General features: G+C 45.3%; 1 protein-coding gene across 3 annotated transcripts in view; it reads right to left on the bottom strand.

Annotated features, from left to right (window-relative positions):
- iqce (IQ motif containing E) overlaps positions 1-21,610 on the bottom strand; it is a 30,256-nt gene extending 8,646 nt beyond the window's left edge. Inside the window, exons 1-17 of one of the 3 annotated variants that reach the window (XM_079499171.1) lie at positions 21,147-21,610; positions 18,880-18,927; positions 18,636-18,681; positions 16,754-16,915; positions 8,456-8,551; positions 7,732-7,793; positions 7,045-7,158; positions 6,365-6,415; positions 5,975-6,045; positions 5,141-5,213; positions 4,232-4,272; positions 3,592-3,740; positions 3,392-3,447; positions 2,690-2,946; positions 2,173-2,280; positions 1,494-1,749; positions 167-253 (exon numbers count right to left, since the gene is read on the bottom strand). In XM_079499171.1, coding sequence (XP_079355297.1) covers positions 167-253; positions 1,494-1,749; positions 2,173-2,280; positions 2,690-2,946; positions 3,392-3,447; positions 3,592-3,740; positions 4,232-4,272; positions 5,141-5,213; positions 5,975-6,045; positions 6,365-6,415; positions 7,045-7,158; positions 7,732-7,793; positions 8,456-8,551; positions 16,754-16,915; positions 18,636-18,681; positions 18,880-18,927; positions 21,147-21,224 — 1,755 coding nt within the window. In that variant the 5' untranslated portion in view covers positions 21,225-21,610. Of the gene's footprint in view, positions 1-166; positions 254-1,493; positions 1,750-2,172; positions 2,281-2,689; positions 2,947-3,391; positions 3,448-3,591; positions 3,744-4,231; positions 4,273-5,140; positions 5,214-5,974; positions 6,046-6,364; positions 6,416-7,044; positions 7,159-7,731; positions 7,794-8,455; positions 8,552-16,753; positions 16,916-18,635; positions 18,682-18,879; positions 18,928-21,136 lie in introns of all 3 variants that reach the window. The other 2 variants (XM_079499170.1, XM_079499172.1) reach the window with 2 other exon arrangements.
- Between the last annotated feature and the right edge of the window lie 936 nt (positions 21,611-22,546).

The following is a 22,546-nucleotide window of genomic DNA, read 5'->3' on the forward strand; positions in this document are numbered from 1 at the left end:
GACATTTGTTAGCGTTAAAGTTTTCCTTATTTTATACATAGAAAAATAGCCGATCTACAAGTTCACAGTGACACCCGAGATGCTATGTACAGTAGATGCTATTTTCAATCCTGTCGTGAAATGTCCTCACAAGTATACAAACGTGTGTGTGTGTGTGTAATCCAACCTTGGTGTGTGCATCTTTCTGCAGGTCCCCGAGTAGTGTGTGTCTGTGGAGATGGCCTCTTATTGCCGACTGCATCTTCACAAGGTCCTGATGAGACAAACACACATGATCGTATTTCTCTCACGGATCAACATCTGTTTTTTCATGCTGTGCCGTTTTGTGTTACATCATGTTGTGCAATGTGTCCCATCGTAACAGTCACGGTAGTCGGTGTCTTGTCAAGTGTTCTTCTGCACTGTACTGCATTGCATTGCATTGTGGGCACAGTAAAATCCTCAGAGTTAATTTAACTCAAGAGATTATAGAAATTATTATGTTTATCCAAATGGACCTGGTTCCATTTGAACACAATTAGAGTTCAGAATGGAGGATTTTATGTGGTGTTATATTTGGGGATTTATTGTCCTCTTAAGGTATCAGGTAATCGGATAGACAAGAGCAGTAGTCCCCAAACGTTTTTGGCCGTGCACCCAGTTACCTCCTGGCGAGCTGAAGCACCCCCAACGCTAAGTCTTGTTGTAAAACGTGGGCACTCTGGTTTTTTTTGTTGTGTGGGCACACAATGTGTGGAGTATGTGAGTTTATGAGAAGTTTCTGTTTTTCTATGCCCAAGGACATCTTTCACTTGCGAATTGTGAAGCGGTATATCGTTGTACATAACCCTTGTCATTACCCTTTTCATGTCACACACCCTCTAGAGCAGGGGTTCTCAACGTTTTTGGCCGGGGACCCCCGGAAATGCTTTGGCAATGTCTCGGGACCCCCGCCCCGCCCCCTCCCGACCCCCAATATAAATTGACTGCTACAATAACCTTAAACCATTTTGGGCAGGAACCCCTTTTGATGTTTTAAGCATTGTTATAATGTAGCTATTGAAAAATAGCAGATCTACAAGCTCATAGCGCGCCACCGAGTGGCGCGCTATGAACTTGTAGGTCTGCTATTTTTGAAAAATCGTGAACATTTTTTTTTTTAATATTTTGGGGACCCCCCAAAATAATTTGGCGACCCCCCGACGGGTTGAGAACCCCTGCTCTAGAGGGCATTCGTGCACCACAAGGGGTGCACGCACCACAGTTTGGGAACCCCTGGACTAGAGAATCCACCAACTTATGGCAAAGACTCCAGCAGCAATGCTGGAGTCTTTTACTAAAGTAAACACAATTAAATAAACTTGTGATTGTATTGTGCATCCTGTGTTGCGTCATTCGACCTGCCCCCGGGGGACTGGACTCACTGCCGGTGGAAATGATCTAGCGGCTAAATGTGGTACAAAGCATCTCTTCTCCTTCAGTGTAATGTGTTTGTATTAAATCAAGCCTGATACCCTATCTCTGTGCTCCCTCCAGCCTGTCTGGATGGTCCTAGCTGCTCTCCCTCTCAGCTCTTCATCCCGACACTCCTCCTCCTCCAGCTCCTCATCTTTCCGCTCTGCGTCCGTCTGTCCTTCTCCTCCGCCACCCGTCCGTCCTCCTGCGGTCTGCTGCTCTGCTGTTGTGGGAGAGGAGGCAGCTAGTGCAGCAGCTTGGTGCCTCTCTTCCTCCAACGCCTGGATCCTCAGCCTCAACTCTTCTAGCTCCTGTCTGGGAAATACACACACATATCATCGCACGTTCAGTACACATGCATGCGACGCACAAACGCGCGCGCGCACACACGCACGCACGCACGCACGCACACACACACACACACACACACACACACACAAAGCATAAATTTAAAAACAAAATTCAATGATATTTCTCTTTCTTTCAGTAATTTCATGAAGAAATGAAAGAAAAGCCTACGAAATTCCATTAATTAGAAAACAAATGTTTAAGAAGTAGTGAAAATATAGCCAATCTACAAGTTCACAACGCAGCACAAAGTGACGGGTTATCAGCTTGTTGATCTGCAATTTACTTTAGTTTTGGTCCCATTTAATTTCTTTTTTTGGGTCTTACTCTTGAGCTAACCACTGATCTAGAAAGGATTCAAGAATCCCAGTGAGAAGAAGTGAGACATACTTGTGACTCTGCCTCTCTTTGCAGCATTTGTCTGCTTGTTCAGCCTTCCATCGCTCTGTCTCTCTCTCTGATTCCTCTTTTTCCGCTCGGAGACGACTCAGTTCCTCGCTAGAAAGAAAGCACGAGGACAGACAGCTGCTTTCACCCAAGTCTCAAGAGCCAGACAGAGTTCAGTTCAAGCACATGATTGAAGAAAAAATAAAATATCACGACAGATATTTTTTGTTAGGTCAAGTCCTAATATGCGATTTGTGAAACGGAGTGAAAGGAGCACTAGCACTGTCTCTCATGAACGATTAGCACAATTAATCAATATGTAGAATTATGGTGTTTTAGTAGCAATACAGCCAACCAGTTGAAGAAATTGGAGATTGATGCTAAGTCGGCCATACCAGCACCGACAAAAAAGGATGGCCATTTTTAAAACAAAATGCCAGACACCAGTGGGTTAACCTGCTTTTATGAAATATCTGAGATCATTAGGATTTTCTGATAGTTTGACCAAACACACACTCACTCTTTATTGGTCAGAGTGTGCTGAAGCTCCTCCCTGTGTCTCTCCAGTTGGCTGACACACTCTCTCAGAGTGCACGCCTCCTCCTCCGCCTGTGCAGACGATGGAGCCGTTAGCCCAGAGACCGCCGGCTCTGTTGCAACGGCAACTCCCAGTGTATCATCACCAAGGACCTCGCTCTCCACTGTAGTCTGAACGCCCTGGTCCAATCGTATGACGCCCTTGGCCAAGTGGGCGTGTTTTCTGGCGTCTTCCAGCCTCTGAGTGGAGGAGAGAGGTGTCAGTCCTGCTGCATTTACAGGGTTGTGTGTGTGTTTCAAAGACAATCTCAAAACAAAACAAAACTAATGACTGAAAAGTTTCGATAGGCCGCTGTGGGGCAGAAACCTCAACAGTGAATCGTGTTTTGAGCTTCTGGATACTATGTTTGATGCTTTTAAATTTAAACCCTGAAAGGTAAGAGTTGTGTTTTTTGTTGCGCGCGTGCTCATTTCATGCACACGCCCATGTGCGACTAGCCCTTTATTGTGGCGAGCTTCTTTTTCCGCTACGCATCCCATGCCCCCTCATGAGCAGACCTGTTGCTGATCCAGGCGAGAACGCCTGCTTAACTCGCTCCCCGTCAGAAAAGGCCTTAAGAAGTCACTGGTCACATCTGAAATCAGTTGTGGCGACTGAGAACTTTAATCCATGCAATCTGATCACCTTCTCTACTTCCAGCAGTCTCCTCAATAGTCTCTGCTTACTCCACTCTCTGTAGCCTGGAGACAGACAGAGACACAGAGACACAGTGTTTTTATAAATATTTATCCAATGAAGTGTGTGTGTGTGTGTGTGTGTGTGTGTGTGTGTGTGTGTGTGTGTGTGTGTGTATGCGTGTGCGTGTGTTTGTGTGTGTGTGAGACCTTTGGCTCCCTCTACAGGGCTGCTGGTGTTGAGCTCCTCTCTCAAGGTGCTGTTCTCCTGCTGCAGCTCTTTGAGCTCCGACGACAGACGCTGAACCATGGAGCCCAGAGCCTTCTGCTGCCTCTGGGAGCCCTTGCTCTCCGCTCGACTGCTACGCACAGAGAACAAAGGGTTGTTATAGTCAGTTGGCGGCGGCGTGTTTCCTCCTCTGCGTCATCAGTGCCCATACCCGAGGCTGGGTTTGGCGAAAGGGTAGTTTGCATGTTCTCCCAGTGTCCCCTAGGGTAGGTACCCTCACAAAAAACATGCAGTATTCCTGGTCTCTAAACTGCCTCCCCCTGGCCAGCCGGGACGCCTGATGGAGGGGAAAGGAACTGGTTGGAATAACGTGTTCCTTCCACGCGCTACGTCCAACCAGGGAAACTCCCCCCTGTCAGGTGTAAAGGAGCAACTTGGACACTCAGGCATGAAGGAAGCATGCGTTCAAGTCCGTTGCTCTCCCCATGTCCCCCATATATGGGAACTAGGTTGGCGGAGGGTGTGTAGAGCCCAGGATCACATTAGATAATTGACACAGGGGTGAAAAATGGGTTACAAAATCGTGGGATATATATAAAAAAAAAAAGAAAGTCAATGTACCTTTTCTCTGCTGCTTCAACAAGCATTCTCAACCTCTGGATCTGAAAGGTACAAGAGAGACACACACCAAGTAGTGTTAATTTTGACAGAAATTCATAATAGTGAATTATGTCATAATAGTTCTAGTCATAATAGTTGCATGCTGAAAATAGACGATCTACAAGCTCACAATGCGTCACAGCACGGCGCACTGTGAGCATGTAGATTTGCGGACAGCCGAGCGCAACCAAACCAAATGACTTGTCTTTTAGTTGTACTGGATCTTTATCCCATTAGTCCCTCCCTAACATTTTAGTCTAGTTGTTATTTGTTGACAAAATTGTCAATATATATAGTCTTAGTTTTGGTCATCATAGCTTTGTTTTTATCTAGTGAAAAAAGGTAGTCGACAAAGCATTTGTCATAGTTTTAGTCAACTATTTATTTTTTCTCTCTTTTTTTTGTATTAGAAAAGATTTTCTGAACTAATGCAAGATTCCCTCCTCTGTGCAACATGTACTGCCTGAGGGTGTACCTAGCATCAGAATACTTAGTTTTCCATCCATCCATCCATCTTCAACCGCTTATCCGTAGTCGGGTCGCGGGGGCAACAGCTCCACCAGAGAGCTCCAGACTTCCCTCTCCAGAGCAACATTAGTGACTTCCTCCTGGGGGATCCCGAGACGTTCCAAGGCCAGTGAGTCGATGTAATCCCTCCCTCTGCACCTTGGTCTGCCCCGGGGTCTCCTCCCAGTGGGACGTGCATTGAGGACCTCCCTAGGGAGACGCTCGAGAGGCATCCTAACCAGATGCCCGAACCACCTAAGCTGGCTCCTTTCCAGGCGAAGGAGCCTACTTCCTACTTATTTTTACTTCTAGAAAAAAACACAGCAGCCCCTGGAAAGTAAATTCAGTGAGTGAACGTGTCACCTCTTCAAAATACGTTTCCACCATGATCTTCATCTCCTCCAGGTTGGTGGTCCTCAGCTCACTCTGCAGTTTACTGGACAACAAGGAAGGCCAGCACATCATGGATTAAAGCAAAATTAAATCTCACGGCTGAAAACGGCATTTTGTTAGGCAAAGTCCAAATATGTGATTTGTGAAACAGCTGAAAGGAGCCCCCATGCACTAGCACTGTCTGTGGTTCATAAACAATTAGCAAATCTGTTCATCAGTCCTTGATTCTGAGGATTTTAAATGGGAGACACACACAGTAGCATTTTAAATGCGGAAGTGTTGCTATCCCAGATTTGAAGAGGGAATCTTGAAAAAACAAGAAAGTGGCCACACATGCTGATAGCCAAAGTGCCAATATTTTATTTAGGACACAGCAGATTAAGACATGAAACCTGAAACTGCTGCGACCTACATACAATATTGGCACTTTGGCTATCAGCGTGTGCGCTCACTTTGTTTGTTCAAGATTCCCTCTTCAATTTATTCTGCTGTGGGCCGGCACCGCTGCAAGAACTTTGGTGTGCATAAGCATCTTTGTGCATAGTGTTTCCCCAGATGCGACCACCAGGCGATGGTCTCTTCACTGTTCTAGCGTGGTTCTGGGGGCTTGGATAAACATATCTGTAGCTGGGTGAGGGAAGGGGAGCTCTTGTTTCCCTTACAAGTGCCGGCCATGTGTGTAGGACTGCGAGTGGCTAGCAGGCTTTGGTCGCGGTGACTGAGAACTTTAATCCATGCATACAAAGACACACGGATCAATAACGTGCATGAAGAGATCTCTGGTGCAGCAGGTAGATGTTTTACCTTAGAGCGTTTTCTTTCTCTCGACACTGCTGTTCCAGCTTCAGTATTCTCTGTTTGAGTCCATTTAGAACCTTGGGGACAGAAGATATTATAATGTGCATTTCAGTCAATTGAATAATCACCGAGGCTATATCGTTGCTGTCATTTTAACCAATTACATTTTTTCGTGTATAAATTCCCTATTTCGTCAAACTAATGTAACACATTAGTTTGCTTGTTGATCTGCTATATTTTGCAAAAACTTTGTTGACTCCGGTCAACCATATTTTGAATAGTACATCAAATAGTACATCATCATCAAACATCATCCAATGAACAGCCTGCAGATCCATGGGAATGCATAAACCACTGTGACATGCCGTGCACACCAGCAGATCACGGGCTACTCACCACACTACCCTCATTCTTCTTGTCCACCAAACTGCGAGTGTACTCAGACCCCTGCCATGGAGAAGAAAACCCAATCAATCACAATCAATCAATACAGGGGGTCTCAGATAACATTGTGTAACCCAGTGGTTCTCAAACTTTTTCCATGTCAAGCACCCCCAAATAAATTATGTATTTGGATGCAGACCTCCAAATATTTTGTGCCAGGGACCTCAACACAAGAGTTGTGTTGTTAAAATATTTCAAAAATTCTTCCCTGATTTGTGAATCCATGTACCCCCTTTACCCGGCTACAACAATTTGCTTAGAAAACAGCAAGAGAAAACCATAGCTACAGTAGCAAAGTATGATGCTATGAATGAATGAATGAATGAATGAATGAATGAATGAATGAATGAATGAATGATAACACACCCATGGAAGAATATAAAGTTACAAATAAATGGAAAATAGTTGCAGTTGGTGCCTCCTGAGCAGATTTATCTTAAACTGTTTCCACATTGTGGCCACAGTGCCACACAATCAGATTTACATTTAACTCAGATTAACATTTTACATCTCTGCAGGTTCACAGAAAGCTCTTCAATGATGTATCATTAAACATAACACCCTCCCTCTCACATCCCTGTACTGCCCATTTGAGAAACACTGGTGTAGCTATCCACCCGTACCGTACATACTTTAGTGGGATCTAGCAGTTCCTCAATCTGTTTCTCTCTCTTGTTTGTGTCTTCTTCCAGGCGCCGTAGTTTGGCTTTCATCTGCTGGTTGTCGGCCCTCTGGGCCTGGAGGCTCTGTAGAGGACAACACCGTCAGCACACACCACCAGTAGTGGGTCAGGAGTAGACCGTATTTAAATTTCAGAAGCCCCACTATGGCTCTAAAAATTGCCTTGCTTTGCAGGAATCTAGCAGACTATAATGTTGCGACGTTGTTGCGTTCACACGGGGCAGATTAAACGATGCAGTCTACCATTCATTGTCAAAGGAAGCCAGTGACATGACGTTGCAAAGGCGCAAAGATGCATGTAGATGCTCCAAATAAACTCATAACGCGTCTTTGCATCGTTTCATCTTTCATCGTTTTCATCGTTTCGTTTGCATCGTTTCACCATAAGAGTAAATGGATTCAGAAAGTTTATTTACTTGTGTGACCCATAACAATGGGCCCGACAAATTGTTGAACACTGTTATAGATGAGTGACGTCACAGGGTGGCCACAAGAAGTCTGCAAATGAGCCACTCCGTTCTAATTTCTTAATTCAATCTTACTGAACTACAAAGATGTACTGTGTGCTTTATTGTTTCGGCTTTCTCAATAAAAATAAACTGAAAATAATTTAAATAATTTATTACACTCGGCTGTACCTTTTTCAAGTGAATGATCTCATCGTACATGTCTTCCTTCTCTCTGTGGTCCAGGCTGTAACCTGGGAGATGGGAGGAGAGCGACAGACTGGTTTATAGGCTGCGTTCAGACTACAGAGGCTAATTTGTTTCGTTTGTGGACTGACTGTCCTCATTAGCGCGGGTGATATGAATTTAAATCAATATCACCATTATTTCTAACTTTTGCCTCGATTACAATTATTATATTTGAAAATCTCTAGATAAAATGAGCCGATCTACAAGTTCGCATATGTGAGCTTGCACATTACCCATTTTTGCCATTTTGTTTGTCAAGGTATAATACAGGGTATAGATATCTTTTCCTGGATTGAGTTGTTGATATATGCAAGCTCACAACGTGCTCCAGACGCGACACTTGTAGATCTTCTATCTTCTATGTTTGGCGCACTGTTATTCAACTAAATATAAATGAGGCTGACTTTTTTGAGTTTGCAAATAATGGCCCAGGCAGCGGCCATTATTTGGACGAGGCGCTTATTGCGTAAAATGGTGTCTGACCCCGGGCTGTTATTAGGTTATTTGAGTCAGGGCTACTATTTGGAAATACAGTAATAATGCGAAAATAGCTTCTAGATCAGCAACACCGTCATATGAAGAATAAATGAGGCGTCAGTGTCTGAGTGGCCAGACTGACTCTCTTATGCACATTCTGTATCTCTTTCTGGTCTCTCTCTTCACACACCATTGGATGCAGAGTGGGACTGTATGGTTTTCTTTGTAGCCTGTTTGAGGAACTCCTGAGTGACATCACACTCTGACCTTACTGTCTGCAACAAACCTGAGAGAAGAACAAGAGACAGAGAGAGAGAGAGAGAGAGAGAGAAAGAGAGAGAGAGATAGAGCTCAGTCTGTATGCGATGATTCAGTTCAATTCCTACATCTGTAGAATGCCCCAGATACCATTGGTCATGAAACTGAGGTGACTAGGGTTGTCAGTCACAATTGTCAAATAATTGATTAACATTGTGATCTTTGGCTTTGTAAATGACAAAAATTGCTAAGGGTACATAATGACAATGACTTCAATAGTATACATAGCAATGATGCAAAATTAAAATGTAATAAATAAATGTAGTTTAGCCAAAATAAGCCATATTTAATAAGTTTGTACTTTCAAAATGTATTAAAAATAGCAGTAATAGTCTATATACAAGCTCACAATTAGGGGTGTGCTGAAATATCGATATTGCGATATATATCGATACGTCCTCCCGCAATAAATAATCAATATCGATTATTAAAATATCGATATCGGGGGGAAAAAAATAATTTGAAATGTTGTTCATAATGGATAGTGATGAACAACATGTTTAGAAAAGGAGGAAATGACAGCTAAAATAAAGCAAATCCCACTCTCAGATTCCACAGCAACCAGAAGTACTGAATTACTGGATGGTGATTTGTCCAAACAGCTTTGTGGGAATACAAAATGCAGAATGCATTTCCCCAGCAGTGGACAAGTCCACTGACACCAGTGATAATGGTCAGTTGGTGGTGTTTGTGAGGCATTATGATGATACCAGTGATAATGGTCAGTTGGTGGTGTTTGTGAGGCATTATGATGATACCAGTGATAATGGTCAGTTGGTGGTGTTTGTGAGGTATTATGATACCAGTGATAATGGTCAGTTGGTGGTGTTTGTGAGGCATTATGATGATACCAGTGATAATGGTCAGTTGGTGGTGTTTGTGAGGTATTATGATACCAGTGATAATGGTCAGTTGGTGGTGTTTGTGAGGCATTATGATGATACCAGTGATAATGGTCAGTTGGTGGTGTTTGTGAGGTATTATGATACCAGTGATAATGGTCAGTTGGTGGTGTTTGTGAGGCATTATGATGAGGGTATGAGGCAAATGGGGGAGTTTATTGAGTATTAATTTTGTGTTTGAGTGGTGCAAACACTATAGAGAGTGTCCCTCCCTGTGTCCGAGGACGAAAATAGCGTTTTTTCAGTTCCAAGTATTTTGTAGTTGCAGATATCGTGATATATCGTTGATGAAATTTCATACAATATATCGCAAATATCGCAATATATCGAATATCGTGATATTATCGTTATCGAGGGCCTAATATTGCGATATATATATCGTATCGTGAGGTACCCATATCGTCCCACCCCTACTCACAATGTGTCACATCGTGACATGTGAGCCTGTAGATCGCAAGTTATGTATATAACTATGGTTCTATGAATACCGGATGACCGCCAGAGGGCGGTGATTTCATCACCTGGATATACATCGCGCGCACGCGCAGAGGTCGAATATTAATACCAACACTGTCACTCGTGACCCCCTGTGGGCGTGAGCCACCGATATAGGTGCCCAGTTCACAGGGTTCATCCTCATGAAATCTTTTCGTCGGGATTCCGAGTGACAATGAACTCTGGCGGTCATCCGGTATTCATAGAACCATAGTTATATACATAACTTGCGTTCTATTTCATACCTACTGACCGCCAGAGGGCGGTGATTTCATCACCTGGATGACTCATACCAACATGGTCACGAGGAATCTGCGCTTACCGAGGTCGGTTTGCAGATCTAATGGACAGCCAAACAGCCGTCACCACAGGGTGAGGGAATGTCAGGTTGGCTGACTCTTGGCAAAAGCCCAAAACAGATGGAGCCCATTTGGCTGCACTGCAGCACAGATGTCCACCCCCTGGTCTGGCATGTCAAAATGCCTCTGGGGAGGCCTTGAGGCCTACTGAAGAAATCTACCTCAACGCAACAATCAAAGTACCTCTAAGTGTTGCGTTAGTCTCTGTTGAATCAAGGCACAGCCCTTCCTGTGCCCTTTATCACAGACAAAAAACAACCAAACAGCCATCACAGCTATGCCGTGCCACAGAGCCCGGACAGGGCACCATAGGCTAGGCAGGTACTAGAATGCTCCATGCCTGGCTGTGGAGCAAACTAAAAATGATAGGCTAGCCAACGTGAAAGGCAGAAAGTCCTTGAAGACATAAGAGGGATTGGCGAATGGTAAACCCAGACCCATCGGCATCCCAGTCTCAGGCACCGGGCAGGGCCTGAAGACAACCTACTCACTTCCGTAGGGTCGCAGTGAGGGCAAATGGTACTAGCAGATAGCCATTTGAGAACGGCCCGATCCAAGGGCTGGGGACAAAGTCCATCCAAACCTGGTAGAGTGGTACCTCGTACCAGATGGTAGGGGGCGATTGCTCGCCCCGTCAGCGTGGCTGATGGCATACCCACAATAAAGTGTGACAGGCGCTGTCCAGAGAGAGCGCAACCTTTATTAGAGCCATCATAGCCAATGAAGAGCCGTTCTGACCACCAAGTGCATGTGGTAGGTCTAACATAATAGGCTCTCAGGGCCCGTACTGGGCACAACAGTTCTCAATCACAATTACTCTCCTGGTGGAGAGGTTAAGGCTGCCAATATCACAGGCAGGTATTGAAAACACAGAGCAACATGGTGGTGCTTTGTCTCAACTAAACCACAGTTTACTTGTGTTGGCGTGCAACGCCCTGGTGCAGGATGCACAAGAATCAAGTAGGGTTCGGACAATAGGCATGATTGTCAGTGGTCAGTTTACGCAGCCGAAGGTGACCCGGGTGAGAATGCACCCTCTCCCTAAACTGTGACAGGGGATTCTGTCTCTGTGGGGAGGCCAAAGCACTTCATCGAGAAGCTGCAGTAGATGATTCGGCTGCAGTGGTAACCAAAAACGAACCTCTAGTCGCGTATAGCCCGCCCAATATGAAAAACAAATTGAGGCGGAAACATGGAAACTCATACTTCCTGACCGGTATGGTGGCACCATACTACTGTGCGACTGCCTCTGCCTATCCTGTGAAGAATACACGGCACCAAAAGTGGCAGTGTAGAGACGACTTACAAGAAGTCGCCTGGCCAAGGGTGGGCCAGAGTGTCCTGCCCTAACGATCAGTGCCGGAAGGGAGAGCCACAGTTGGCCACGCGCCAAGCGCTCAAGGCCAAAGATCCTGCTCTGCCGTACACATGCCCAGTGATACGAAACATCATCAGATCCAAGAGGCTTAAATGGGAAGCATGTCCGCCGCCTGGACTGTATACCCAACAAGAGCATTGCTATGAAACCAGCAAGATGAGGCAAGACCTCCTGCAGAGACTGACTGGATCGAGCGACCCCTTAGTGGGTCGGAAGATAGACTGTTGACATATTATGTTACGTCCAAAGATCCCAAGGGCCAAGTCCACTGCACACTGGCCCAGTACATCACAGACACTGTCTGGAGATGGTAGGCAGTAGAGCGAAGCACGCTTAAATGCCTGTACATAACTGAAACAGTAACCCAACCGTATCCACGGTGGTAGGCAGAATTCTGGGGTTCGAGGCCCAGAAATTCTAGACAGAACATGTAAAAGGGTGCAATGAAAGCAGCCCTAGAGAAGCAACTGTCTACGTCGCTTCGGTGTGCCCAACAACCAGAAGAACTGGCTGGCAGCACTGTACTCGTCCAAGACGAGACAGGTCAGTGGAAGCTGTCCGTCAGCCCCCCATTAACTCTAAGAGTTTAAGCAAGGCCATGCTTGCAGACCATTCTCAATCTGGCACCGCCTGGGGCACATCCACTGTGCCCAGCATACATGACCAGAGGCAGCTGGTAGGTCTGAGATCGAGGATCAGGTGAAAACCACCACCGTCATCAGTCACATCATGAATCAAGGAGAAACCTTCAGTTGAACCAAACTGCTTGTTCACCGTGCACTATGCTGCAAGGTCTGTTGGGTGGCAGGCCCAAACATCCGGCCTGGAACGACAGGCAGAGTGTTAAGTGTCCCACTGTACTTCCCTGAAAGTGGGGCCTGTTAGAATGCTGAGTCTATAATTGATGTGCAAGCTAGTTCAGCTGTACGGTTGTACGTACGCAACATGTGTCCCCTGCATTTACCCATCTTATTGCTACTAGGAGCAATGAGCAGCCATTCTACAGCGCTCGGGGAGCGATTAGGGGCTCAGACCGGGACACACATGGACACATTGCTGGCCGGATCTGGCATTGAACCCGGGACATCCAGGGGCTCTGGGTCGCCAGGCGGGCTCACTAACCCGCCGTGGCCGCCTCTCGGGCCACACTAGGCCCCAACATCATCAGGGTAGTTAGTTACCGCGTAAGCTAACGCCTAGAACAAGCATCACCCATAGGTGCCGTGCCTGCGCATCAATGCGCGCAGGCCAGAGGGCCAGGATGAGGTGACCATTAAGGGACCGTCCAACACGTCCCAGTCCAGCTGCCGTGGCATGGATCTAGTTGGCAGACCAGTGACTCTACACTGCGTGTGGCCATGGGCAATAGCCATACTAGCTCGAAGGCTTCATCTAGTGACACCACCAGAGAAGCAATGCTGGCATTAAGTCCAGGGTTAGGGACCCTGTCTCGTTGGTCACCCCCAGAAGGCAATCTAAAGGTCAGTGCTATTCATCACAGACCACGAGTAGCGGCTCTGCAAACAGCAGGAAAAGAGCAGCACCCATGTATCAACCCATTAAGACAGGAACAAGTCTGGGTTGCCGCTGCTATGTAAAGTATATAGCCATATGTATACTCTTCTCGATTCATCAAATCTACATTTGAAATCATTCCGAGACCTAGGTCCGGATTCAGCAGGTGTTTACAGCATCGGCCCTAAATGGGTTAAGACGTTCTTAACCTGAGCAACTTGGTGGCCAAGAGTACCACCTTGAAATTTCCCCTAGTTGAGAGAGCATCATCTCACAACGCTAGCATCCTTGTGGGAGGCAAATCAGCCACAACCACGGCCAACACAGTTGGCATACGTGCCAGCAGTATGCAGCCACAATAACAGCAATATCTTCAAAATGGCCTTGGATCGTCTCGGGATCCCCCAGAATGAAGTTATTAATGCTGCTCTGGAGAGGAAGTCTGCAGCTCTCGGTATGGAGCTGTTTCCCTCGCGACCAGACTACGGATAAGCGGTTGGAGATCGATGGAAGAATGAACCACAGCCATAGCCTGTGTCCGGCGCCCAAGTCGAAACCCGACTACAGGCGCAAGTAATGGACCTCCTCTGTGGGACCAGAGAGGACCAGCATGTTGCACTAATCCATGAACGGCAGCAGAGCGAGACACTCTAAATACTACTGGTTATGTAGTTGTAGCGAAAGAGCGAAAATCACTCAAGCTACAGTGTCAAGTAGTGCCATAGTATAGAGGGAAAGCCAAATACTTGGACTGTCATATACCTCCAGATAATGGCAGCAGATCGAAACACTCTCAATGCCAGTGATAATGCGGCCAAAGCAGCGAGAACCAGTCAGCCACAGCGTTACGCTTATTGATCATCTGTACGCACAGTATGTCATTAATACAATGCAGACATGGCGAAGAGCGGAGACCACTCAAGCCTGTGTAAAGTACACAATATGATAGTGGCGGGGCGGAACATGCCCTCGGTGCTAGTGAAAAATGACCCTCAGTACACACAGTATGTCAACAATACTATGTATGGCGAAGAGTGAAGGCCACTCAAGCCAGCTTCAAGCACAAAGTATGACAGCAGTGGAGCGAAACACACCCCCAGTGTCAGTGATAATGCAGCAAAAGAGCGAGAATCCCTCAAGCTACAGTGTCAAGTAGTGCCATAGTATAGTGGCAAGGCCAAACACTTGGACTATCATATACAACCATTTTAATACCAAGCATATTGGTAATATCTGGACAGCAGCAGAGCGACGTACACTCAAGCTATGATAGCAAGTAATCACAGTATACTGCACATGTCAAAGCAGTAGTGAGTACCAGGTACACAATGTCGTGGTTATACGAAGATCTAACCCTCAGCAGTTCGCTATGGGACGCGTCCCAACTTGGGCGTGGACAACAGAAGTACTTATAGTACACTCACATTCTATTAAGTATATAAGAGAATGGGCCTCTTTTGCGTCCTGACGTAGCACGTGCCCTCTCGACGAGGGCATAAAAGCACGATAACCATGGTTACTGCGTAACCTTCAGAGAATGGCAGCAGAGCGAAACACACTCTCAATGCCAGTGATAACGCGGCCAAAGCAGCGAGAACCAGTCAGCCACAGCGTTATGCTTATTGGTCATCTGTACCTACAGATAATGGCAGCAGAGCGAAGCACACTCTCAATGCCAGTGATAACGCGGCCAAAGCTGATCATCTGTACGCACAGTATGTCATTAATACAATGCAGCTGCAAAGGCAGCTAATGAGGACAAGTCCAAAATAGGAATAAGCACAGCATTATATGCCTATTGATATTGATTATCAGTACATGTTATGTACATGTATAACGCTGAGGAAGGCCATGTACAGGCCGAAACGCGTTAGTTTGTTCACTCTCGTCAGAGGTAAATAAAAATCATGCAAAAGGACATACGATTGCTGGCATTTTCTTCACCTCAACTTATGTTACCAATACTATGCAGACATAGGGGAGAGCACTTGATCCCATGCCAAGTAGATAGTTTGATAACCACGCAATGGTAAAGCGATAGACGCTTGAACCATTATATTAGTAATTATACTGCCAAGCACAAACAAGTATTACCCGAACAGCAGCTGAGCGGATCACACTCAATCTATGAGATACAAGCACTATGCCTATCTCAGATAGCAGTATACACTTAAGTTAAGCTGTGACGTTAAGCACACTGCACACAGTGACAACATTGTCATATTCCTGCTTGATATAACGAGCAAAACAAACTAGCAAGTCAGCACTGAGCTGCGTTTACAACTTGACATGCAATTTGGTTTGTTCCTTAACCAGAAATCGTCTGGGGAGGAGTGCTCATTAACGTCACGACCACACAAACCTCCTCTTTGTAGACATCGTTGCAACCAAGCTCCACATATATGTGGTTGATTGCACGTCTGCGACAGAGCGAAACACTCTTCTGCAGAAAACACGTGGAGAGGAGTGGTCATTCAACATGACTAGCGTCGCGGCAGTCGCTCTATCGAGGCGAAGCACACCTTCTACGAGCCCATAGTTACCGACGCCATAAAATATTGCTGTTGCTGCTCATTTTAGCATCGTGCGGCCATTCAACGTGAGTATTGATTAATAGTCAAATAAGCGCCGCTGCGGTCGCTGTCGAGGCGAAGCACACCTCTGCGAGACACACAAACAGCACACCGTCACCACGAAACATTAAATACAGAGTTAGCTCTTAGTTAGTGAACACACAACCGCTAACCCTTAATGCATTAGTCGGGAAGATGGACGGACACTGCCGCCATCGACAATTCAACAAATCATACAAGTTGGATTTCAGCGAACAAACACTGTCACCAACCCAATGTAACGCCTCACAGCAAAGCGAAGATACCGCAAGGCTGTAGCAGGCACGCCCGCCGGGCAAGTAAAGTAACACACAACTTACCTGTAGAAAATAAAGTCCAACATAATAGTTGGACCAGGGAGCCCGGCGGAAAATTATCGCCGCCAACCATGCAGCCTCTGGAGGACGCAAGGTAGCCCCAACCGAACGGTTACGAGGCTTATAGGCATGACCGGCGTCGAGAGCCCCCCCATACAGCCTCGAAGGGCTAGTAGCTGGAGCTCAATAAAATAAATCGACCTGCGCTCAAAGGCGAAAAGATGAAAGAGGATGAACCCTGTGAACTGGGCACCTATATCGGTGGCTCACGCCCACAGGGGGTCACGAGTGACAGTGTTGGTATTAATATTCGACCTCTGCGCGTGCGCGCGATGTATATCCAGGTGATGAAATCACCGCCCTCTGGCGGTCAGTAGGTATGAAATAGAACTGCTGTTTCTGCTACTAGGGGAAAATGTGTGAACATTTTTCAATTTCTTTTCAAAAGATAATTGTGATTATCTCAAATAATTGTGATTAGGCGATTATGTAATAATTGTGACGGGCCTAGTGGTGACAACATAGCAAACAGGTCTTATTGTTGTTGATGTGCTGTGGTTGTGTAGCTGTACTGTAGACTGCAGATTCCCACCGTGGCCGTTACTGAGGGAGGTAAAGCGTGCTGTGGCTGGCTCTCCCAAGGAGTCCACTCTCTCCCCTCTGCTGCTGGTCGCCACGGAGCTCCTCAGTGGCTTCCAAGCTGGTACTGCTGGCCTCCTGGGGTTCACATTCAGACTGGAGAGGTAGGGAGACTCTGGATGTGCACACGCACGTGAACACGCACGTGAACGAACACACACACACACACACACACACACACACACACACACACACACACACACACACACACACACACACACACACACACACACACACACACACACACACACACACACACACACACACACACACACACACACACACACACACACACACACACACACACACACACACACACACACACACACACACACACACACACAAGGTTCTACACTATATGTAGCATATTTGTTTTCTTCATGGCACCTCAAAAGGAAGCGTATGCCTTATATTCTACATTTTAAAGGGCTACGTTTCTTTTGACCTGAATCCAATTGTTCCAGACTAGTCCGCCCGCTTCTGATTAGTCTTTACAGTCACACAAATTTGTCCTAATATGAATCAAAATAATCAAAGCATACTGTACACTATACAATATACAAGCGGCCGAAATGAGTCCGACGGGTAGCTGGCATCTCCCTTAGAGATAGGGTGAGAAGTTCAGTCACGCGAGAGAGACTCAGAGTAGAGCCGCAGCTTCTTCGCCTGGAAAGGAGCCAGCTTAGGTGGTTCGGGCATCTGGTTAGGATGCCTCTCGAGCGTCTCCCTAGGGAGGTCCTCGATGCACGTCCCACTGGGAGGAGACCTCGGGGCAGACTAAGGCGCAGATGGAGGGATTACATCGACTCACTGGCCTTGGAACGCCTCAGGATCCCCCAGGAGGAAGTTACTAATGTTGCTCTGGAGAGGAATGTCTGGAGCTCTCTGGTGGAGCTGTTGCCCCTGCGACCCGACTACGGATAAGCGGTGATGGATGGATGGATGTACACTATAGCTTGCTGCTTATTAGAAATGAAAATTCTAAAATAAAATGTAAATATATTTTTGAGATATATTTTTGTGAATGGAAATGAGCAGCAGATGACATTCTAGCCATTCTAGGCTTTCGGGAGACTATAGCATTCAGTGATTATGGAATAGTTGTCTGGCTACGTGAGACTATTGTGATGGTGACGTGATAATTTGACCCACAATCTAACACTTCCTTGGAAAATCTCCACCAATCTTAACTCTTGTGCGAGTTTTGGGTCTGATTGGCTGAGCAAAGTACGTATTGAGGATAAAAAGTGAGGACAGAAAATTAAGGATGGCACAAGTGATTAGCCTTGGCCCTTGAGGATAAAAGGACTTGAGGATAAAAAGTGAGGACAGACAAGTGAGGACGCCTTTGTGACTGGCCGGAATGTGATGATGTATGATGAAGAGTGCCCATCACTTCATACGGGTGTGATTTTTTTATGTGACTGCCGCCAGTATATAATTCTAAAAAACAGTTTCTCGCTGAGGAAGGCCTACCAGCCGAAACGTCCATTTGTTGCTAAGGAATCCTAAATGGATAAAACGTTAGTGCTGGAATTAATTTCTGTAGACTATTCCTACCGTGCACTTATACTCTTATACTGTGAACTACTCAACTGAGTGCTTGTGCTCTCTTCAAGATACTAAAAACTCCTTCAAAATCCTGACATAGGTTTTCTGAAAAACCTAATTTTGCCATATACTGTATATCGCAACAACTATACACAGAGGTGTTCCTGGCTTGTAAGGTATAATAAAGTAGGTGTTCCAGGTCTGAATGGGAGACAGAAAAGATGAGATGAAAAGTTGATCTCCTGCCTAGTGCCCACTGTCTCTTTGTGTCGAGCTGGTCTTACTTGGGGAAGGAGGTGGCTTCCGCAAACATCTCTTCATCCTCGTTCTCTATTGAAAGCACAGACAAAACGTTTGAGACGAGCAAATTCCACAGCACTGCAATTCACCAATTTAGCATGTGTGATCATTTCAGTGCAGGAGGCAGTGTGATGCCATCACATATGCCCATGCCGACTTTGACTAAATCCGGTTTGAACACTGACTGTCACAAACAGTTGTGTCTGTGGACCATTAAGAGTTGTTTACCTTCTCATGTTCTGAGATGTCAGCAGAGAGCGAGAAGCCATCCTCTACCTATGGAACAAGATAGCGAAAGTAGGAGAGGAGGACAGGACATATAGAGTAGGAGAGTTGAGGGACATTGGCATAGTAAACATTCTGTAATGATAGGCTAGTAAGGCTACTGAACTAAAGTATTTTCAAAACAACCCAGTCATATCTAACATCTAGCCGCAATTTGCAACTCTAGATTTTTTTATAATGGGATGAATCTAGAGTTGCAATACCCTCCATTGACTCCCCACTCATCATTTTGCGTTTGCGATCTGCTTGTCTTAAACGACGTTAAACTCACCAACATTGCAGCTGTAGTCCAAGCTTGAATTATTCTCTTTCAATCTGCAAAGCTTGTTTTTCATAAAAATCCCCCGTAGACATGTTATGAGCTACTTTCTGTCAAGAAATTCTGTGCAAGTGATTCTTTTTCTAAGTGCTGGAGTTTGGAAGCGCTCGTCGTAAGTCACTGAACGTCCCTGCATGCATCTGTTTCGCATTTGCACATAATGCAGGAGGCAGCAGCGCGACCCCTTAATACAAACGAGCGCTTCCAAACTCCAACATTTCTTCTTCTTGACAGAAAGTAGCTCATAACATGTCTACGGGGGATTTTTATGAAAAACAAGCTTTGCAGATTGAAAGAGAATAATTCAAGCTTGGACTACAGCTGCAATGTTGGTGAGTTTAACGTTGTTTAAGACAAGCAGATCGCAAACGCAAAATGATGAGTGGGGAGTCAATGGAGGGTATTGCAACTCTAGATTCATCCCATTATAAAAAAATCTAGAGTTGCAAATTGCGGCTAATCTAACATCGAGGTATGTTTTGTGTTGACCCTAAGCCAAATTCCAATACCCCAAATCTCGGCCACTCGCTCACTCAGACTCGGTGACTCCAGCATGGTGGTGTTAAGAGATTGGTGACCTGCTGAAAAATGTGACAATTGTGTAGACAATCACATAACGTCAGTGTCTGAATGTAAATCGTTGCAGTTTGTTCATTAGCAGCTTCAACCTAGCAATATTTAGGCCACATATTTAAAGACTTCCATGTAAATTGAGTGAAGACAACAAGATGGTCACATATTTCTGCAGGTCACCAATTTAATCATATTTGACATGCTGGAGTGACCGAGTGTGAGTGAGCGAGTGTCCGAGTTTTTGGGTATTGGAATTTGGCCTATGCTGGTTTTAAGTTAAAGGTCCAATCTTAAAGGTTCCAAGTGTGGGACTTACGTTCTTAAAGTTTGATCTCTAGATGGAATGTGCACGTTTTGCAATTAACCTTTGCAATTGTGAATATATGTCTGTTTTACAAACATGAGCAATTTAAGACCAAAATGCACATTTACTAGCTGTTTACAGAGCGTGAAAGGATATTACTGGAGTGATGGAGCCTGGGTAGCCGCAATTTGCAACTCTAGATTTTGTTATAATGGGATGAATCTAGAGTTGCAATACCCTCCATTGACTCCCCACTCATCATTTTGCGTTTGCGATCTGCTTGTCTTAAACGACGTTAAACTCACCAACATTGCAGCTGTAGTCCAAGCTTGAATTATTCTCTTTCAATCTGCAAAGCTTGTTTTTCATAAAAATCCCCCGTAGACATGTTAACTTATGAGCTACTTTCTGTCAAGAAGAAGAAATATTGGAGTTTGGAAGCGCTCGTTTGTATTAAGGGGTCGCGCTGCTGCCTCCTGCATTATGTGCAAATGCGAAACAGATGCATGCAGGGACGTTCAGTGACTTACGACGAGCGCTTCCAAACACCAGCACTTAGAAAAATAATCACTTGCACAGAATTTCTTGACAGAAAGTAGCTCATAACATGTCTACGGGGGATTTTTATGAAAAACAAGCTTTGCAGATTGAAAGAGAATAATTCAAGCTTGGACTACAGCTGCAATGTTGGTGAGTTTAACGTCGTTTAAGACAAGCAGATCGCAAACGCAAAATGATGAGTGGGGAGTCAATGGAGGGTATTGCAACTCTAGATTCATCCCATTATAAAAAAATCTAGAGTTGCAAATTGCGGCTAGAGCCTGGGCATGTTTTGGATCTCTGATTGTGTTGTGACTTAATGCACAAAAATGACATTCATTCATCCTAGAACTATCATTGGTGATCTAATCTCTACTACTATACGCGAGCTAAAGAAGGTCCAAACGATCACGCATGAGCTGAAAGAAACACGGACCGACAACACCAAGGAAGCCAAGACTCACGGTCACTCACCAGATCTTCACAGTCCTCCTCGTCGGTCTGGAGATCACTTGTCTCCAGTGACATCTTGGTAGCAGTTGAGCTAAACATGAACAATCACTGTGCTGTGAATCCCGTCTTGTCTTCCTTGGAAAGCTCGACTTTGTCCGCATGTGATCCTCCTCTCATCTTTTCCCCCAGGATTCTGACTTCAGTTTTGTGCACTCTTTGCAATCAAAACCTGGGACTAAAATATATACATTTCCCCAACGTTCCTCTATTATATCCAATGTCCGCCATCATGCCCTAGAGCTCTTTTACAGGATGTCTCTTTTATATAAATATATATATATATATTTTTTAAATCAATAAGATGTAGAAGTGTAGGAAAATGCTAACCGTTTACAGAGGTTTTGTTTTGACATCAAACGTTGCAGGGTTGAGTCGTCTAGCAACCGTGCTGATACAATGTAGCGAAGCCTACACGGCCCCGTGTCAATATGTTTTGTCTTTTCTTCGACTCTGACTCATTTTGCTGACTTGTCGCTCATTGGCGGAGTAGTCCTGCGGGGGAGGAACCTGTGGTTTTCTCCACCAATGTCGTGGCAAGACGGATACTAGGAATTAGGAAAGGAAGAGTCTGGAGACTTTTGAGATGGAGCCTGTTTTACTCTTTACTGAGATGGTTTGTTTGTTGTATGCGCGCTCCCCCTGCTGTTGAAAACCGAGGAGCAACACATTCTCATCCCAACTAACAAACAGTCACATGCGAATCCCTTGACTCCTTCAAAACTGCCCTCAAAGCGTCACAGTCCCGCCCCCTCGAGATACCCGGAAAATAAATCCCCGTTCATTTTCCTCATAGACTTTTCAGAAAGTATTTATTTAAAGACGTTTACGCCGCGGACAAAGCCAACTCTTGTCGTGACAAATCATGACAACAAACACAATTCTTTCGGGCTGAATAAATAATTAGAAAGAAGAAGAAAACGGCAGGTTACAACACTTTTGTTGTTGTTTTTCTTCTTTGTAATTATTTGTTTGGTCCAAAATATTGTGTTTGTTGTCATGATTTGTCACGACAAGAGTTGGCTTTGTACGACACTTTTACGGGTTTTTGAAAACCTTATGCCCAAAATGTAAAATGTAAAAGAGATGAATTGTAGTTAACACAGTAGGCTACCTCAGTTCAACCAGTAGGTGTCCTACTAGACCACAGAGCATGGAGATCAATGGCTCTGATGGAGACCAAAGCACTGTCTGGAAGTCTAGATTCCATAGAAAACCAGTGGTTTTCCTTTCCATATCAAGGTCCATTATTGTCTTTGTCTCCACCAGGCCGAAGGCATGGGGAGAGAGTATGTTTTGCACTCCGTCCGTGTGTGTGTGTGTGTGTGTGTGTGTGTGTGTGTGTGTGTGTGTGTGTGTGTGTG

The sequence above is a fragment of the Electrona antarctica genome (assembly GCF_951216825.1).
Source record: "Electrona antarctica genome assembly, chromosome: 4".
NCBI lineage: Eukaryota > Metazoa > Chordata > Actinopteri > Myctophiformes > Myctophidae > Electrona > Electrona antarctica.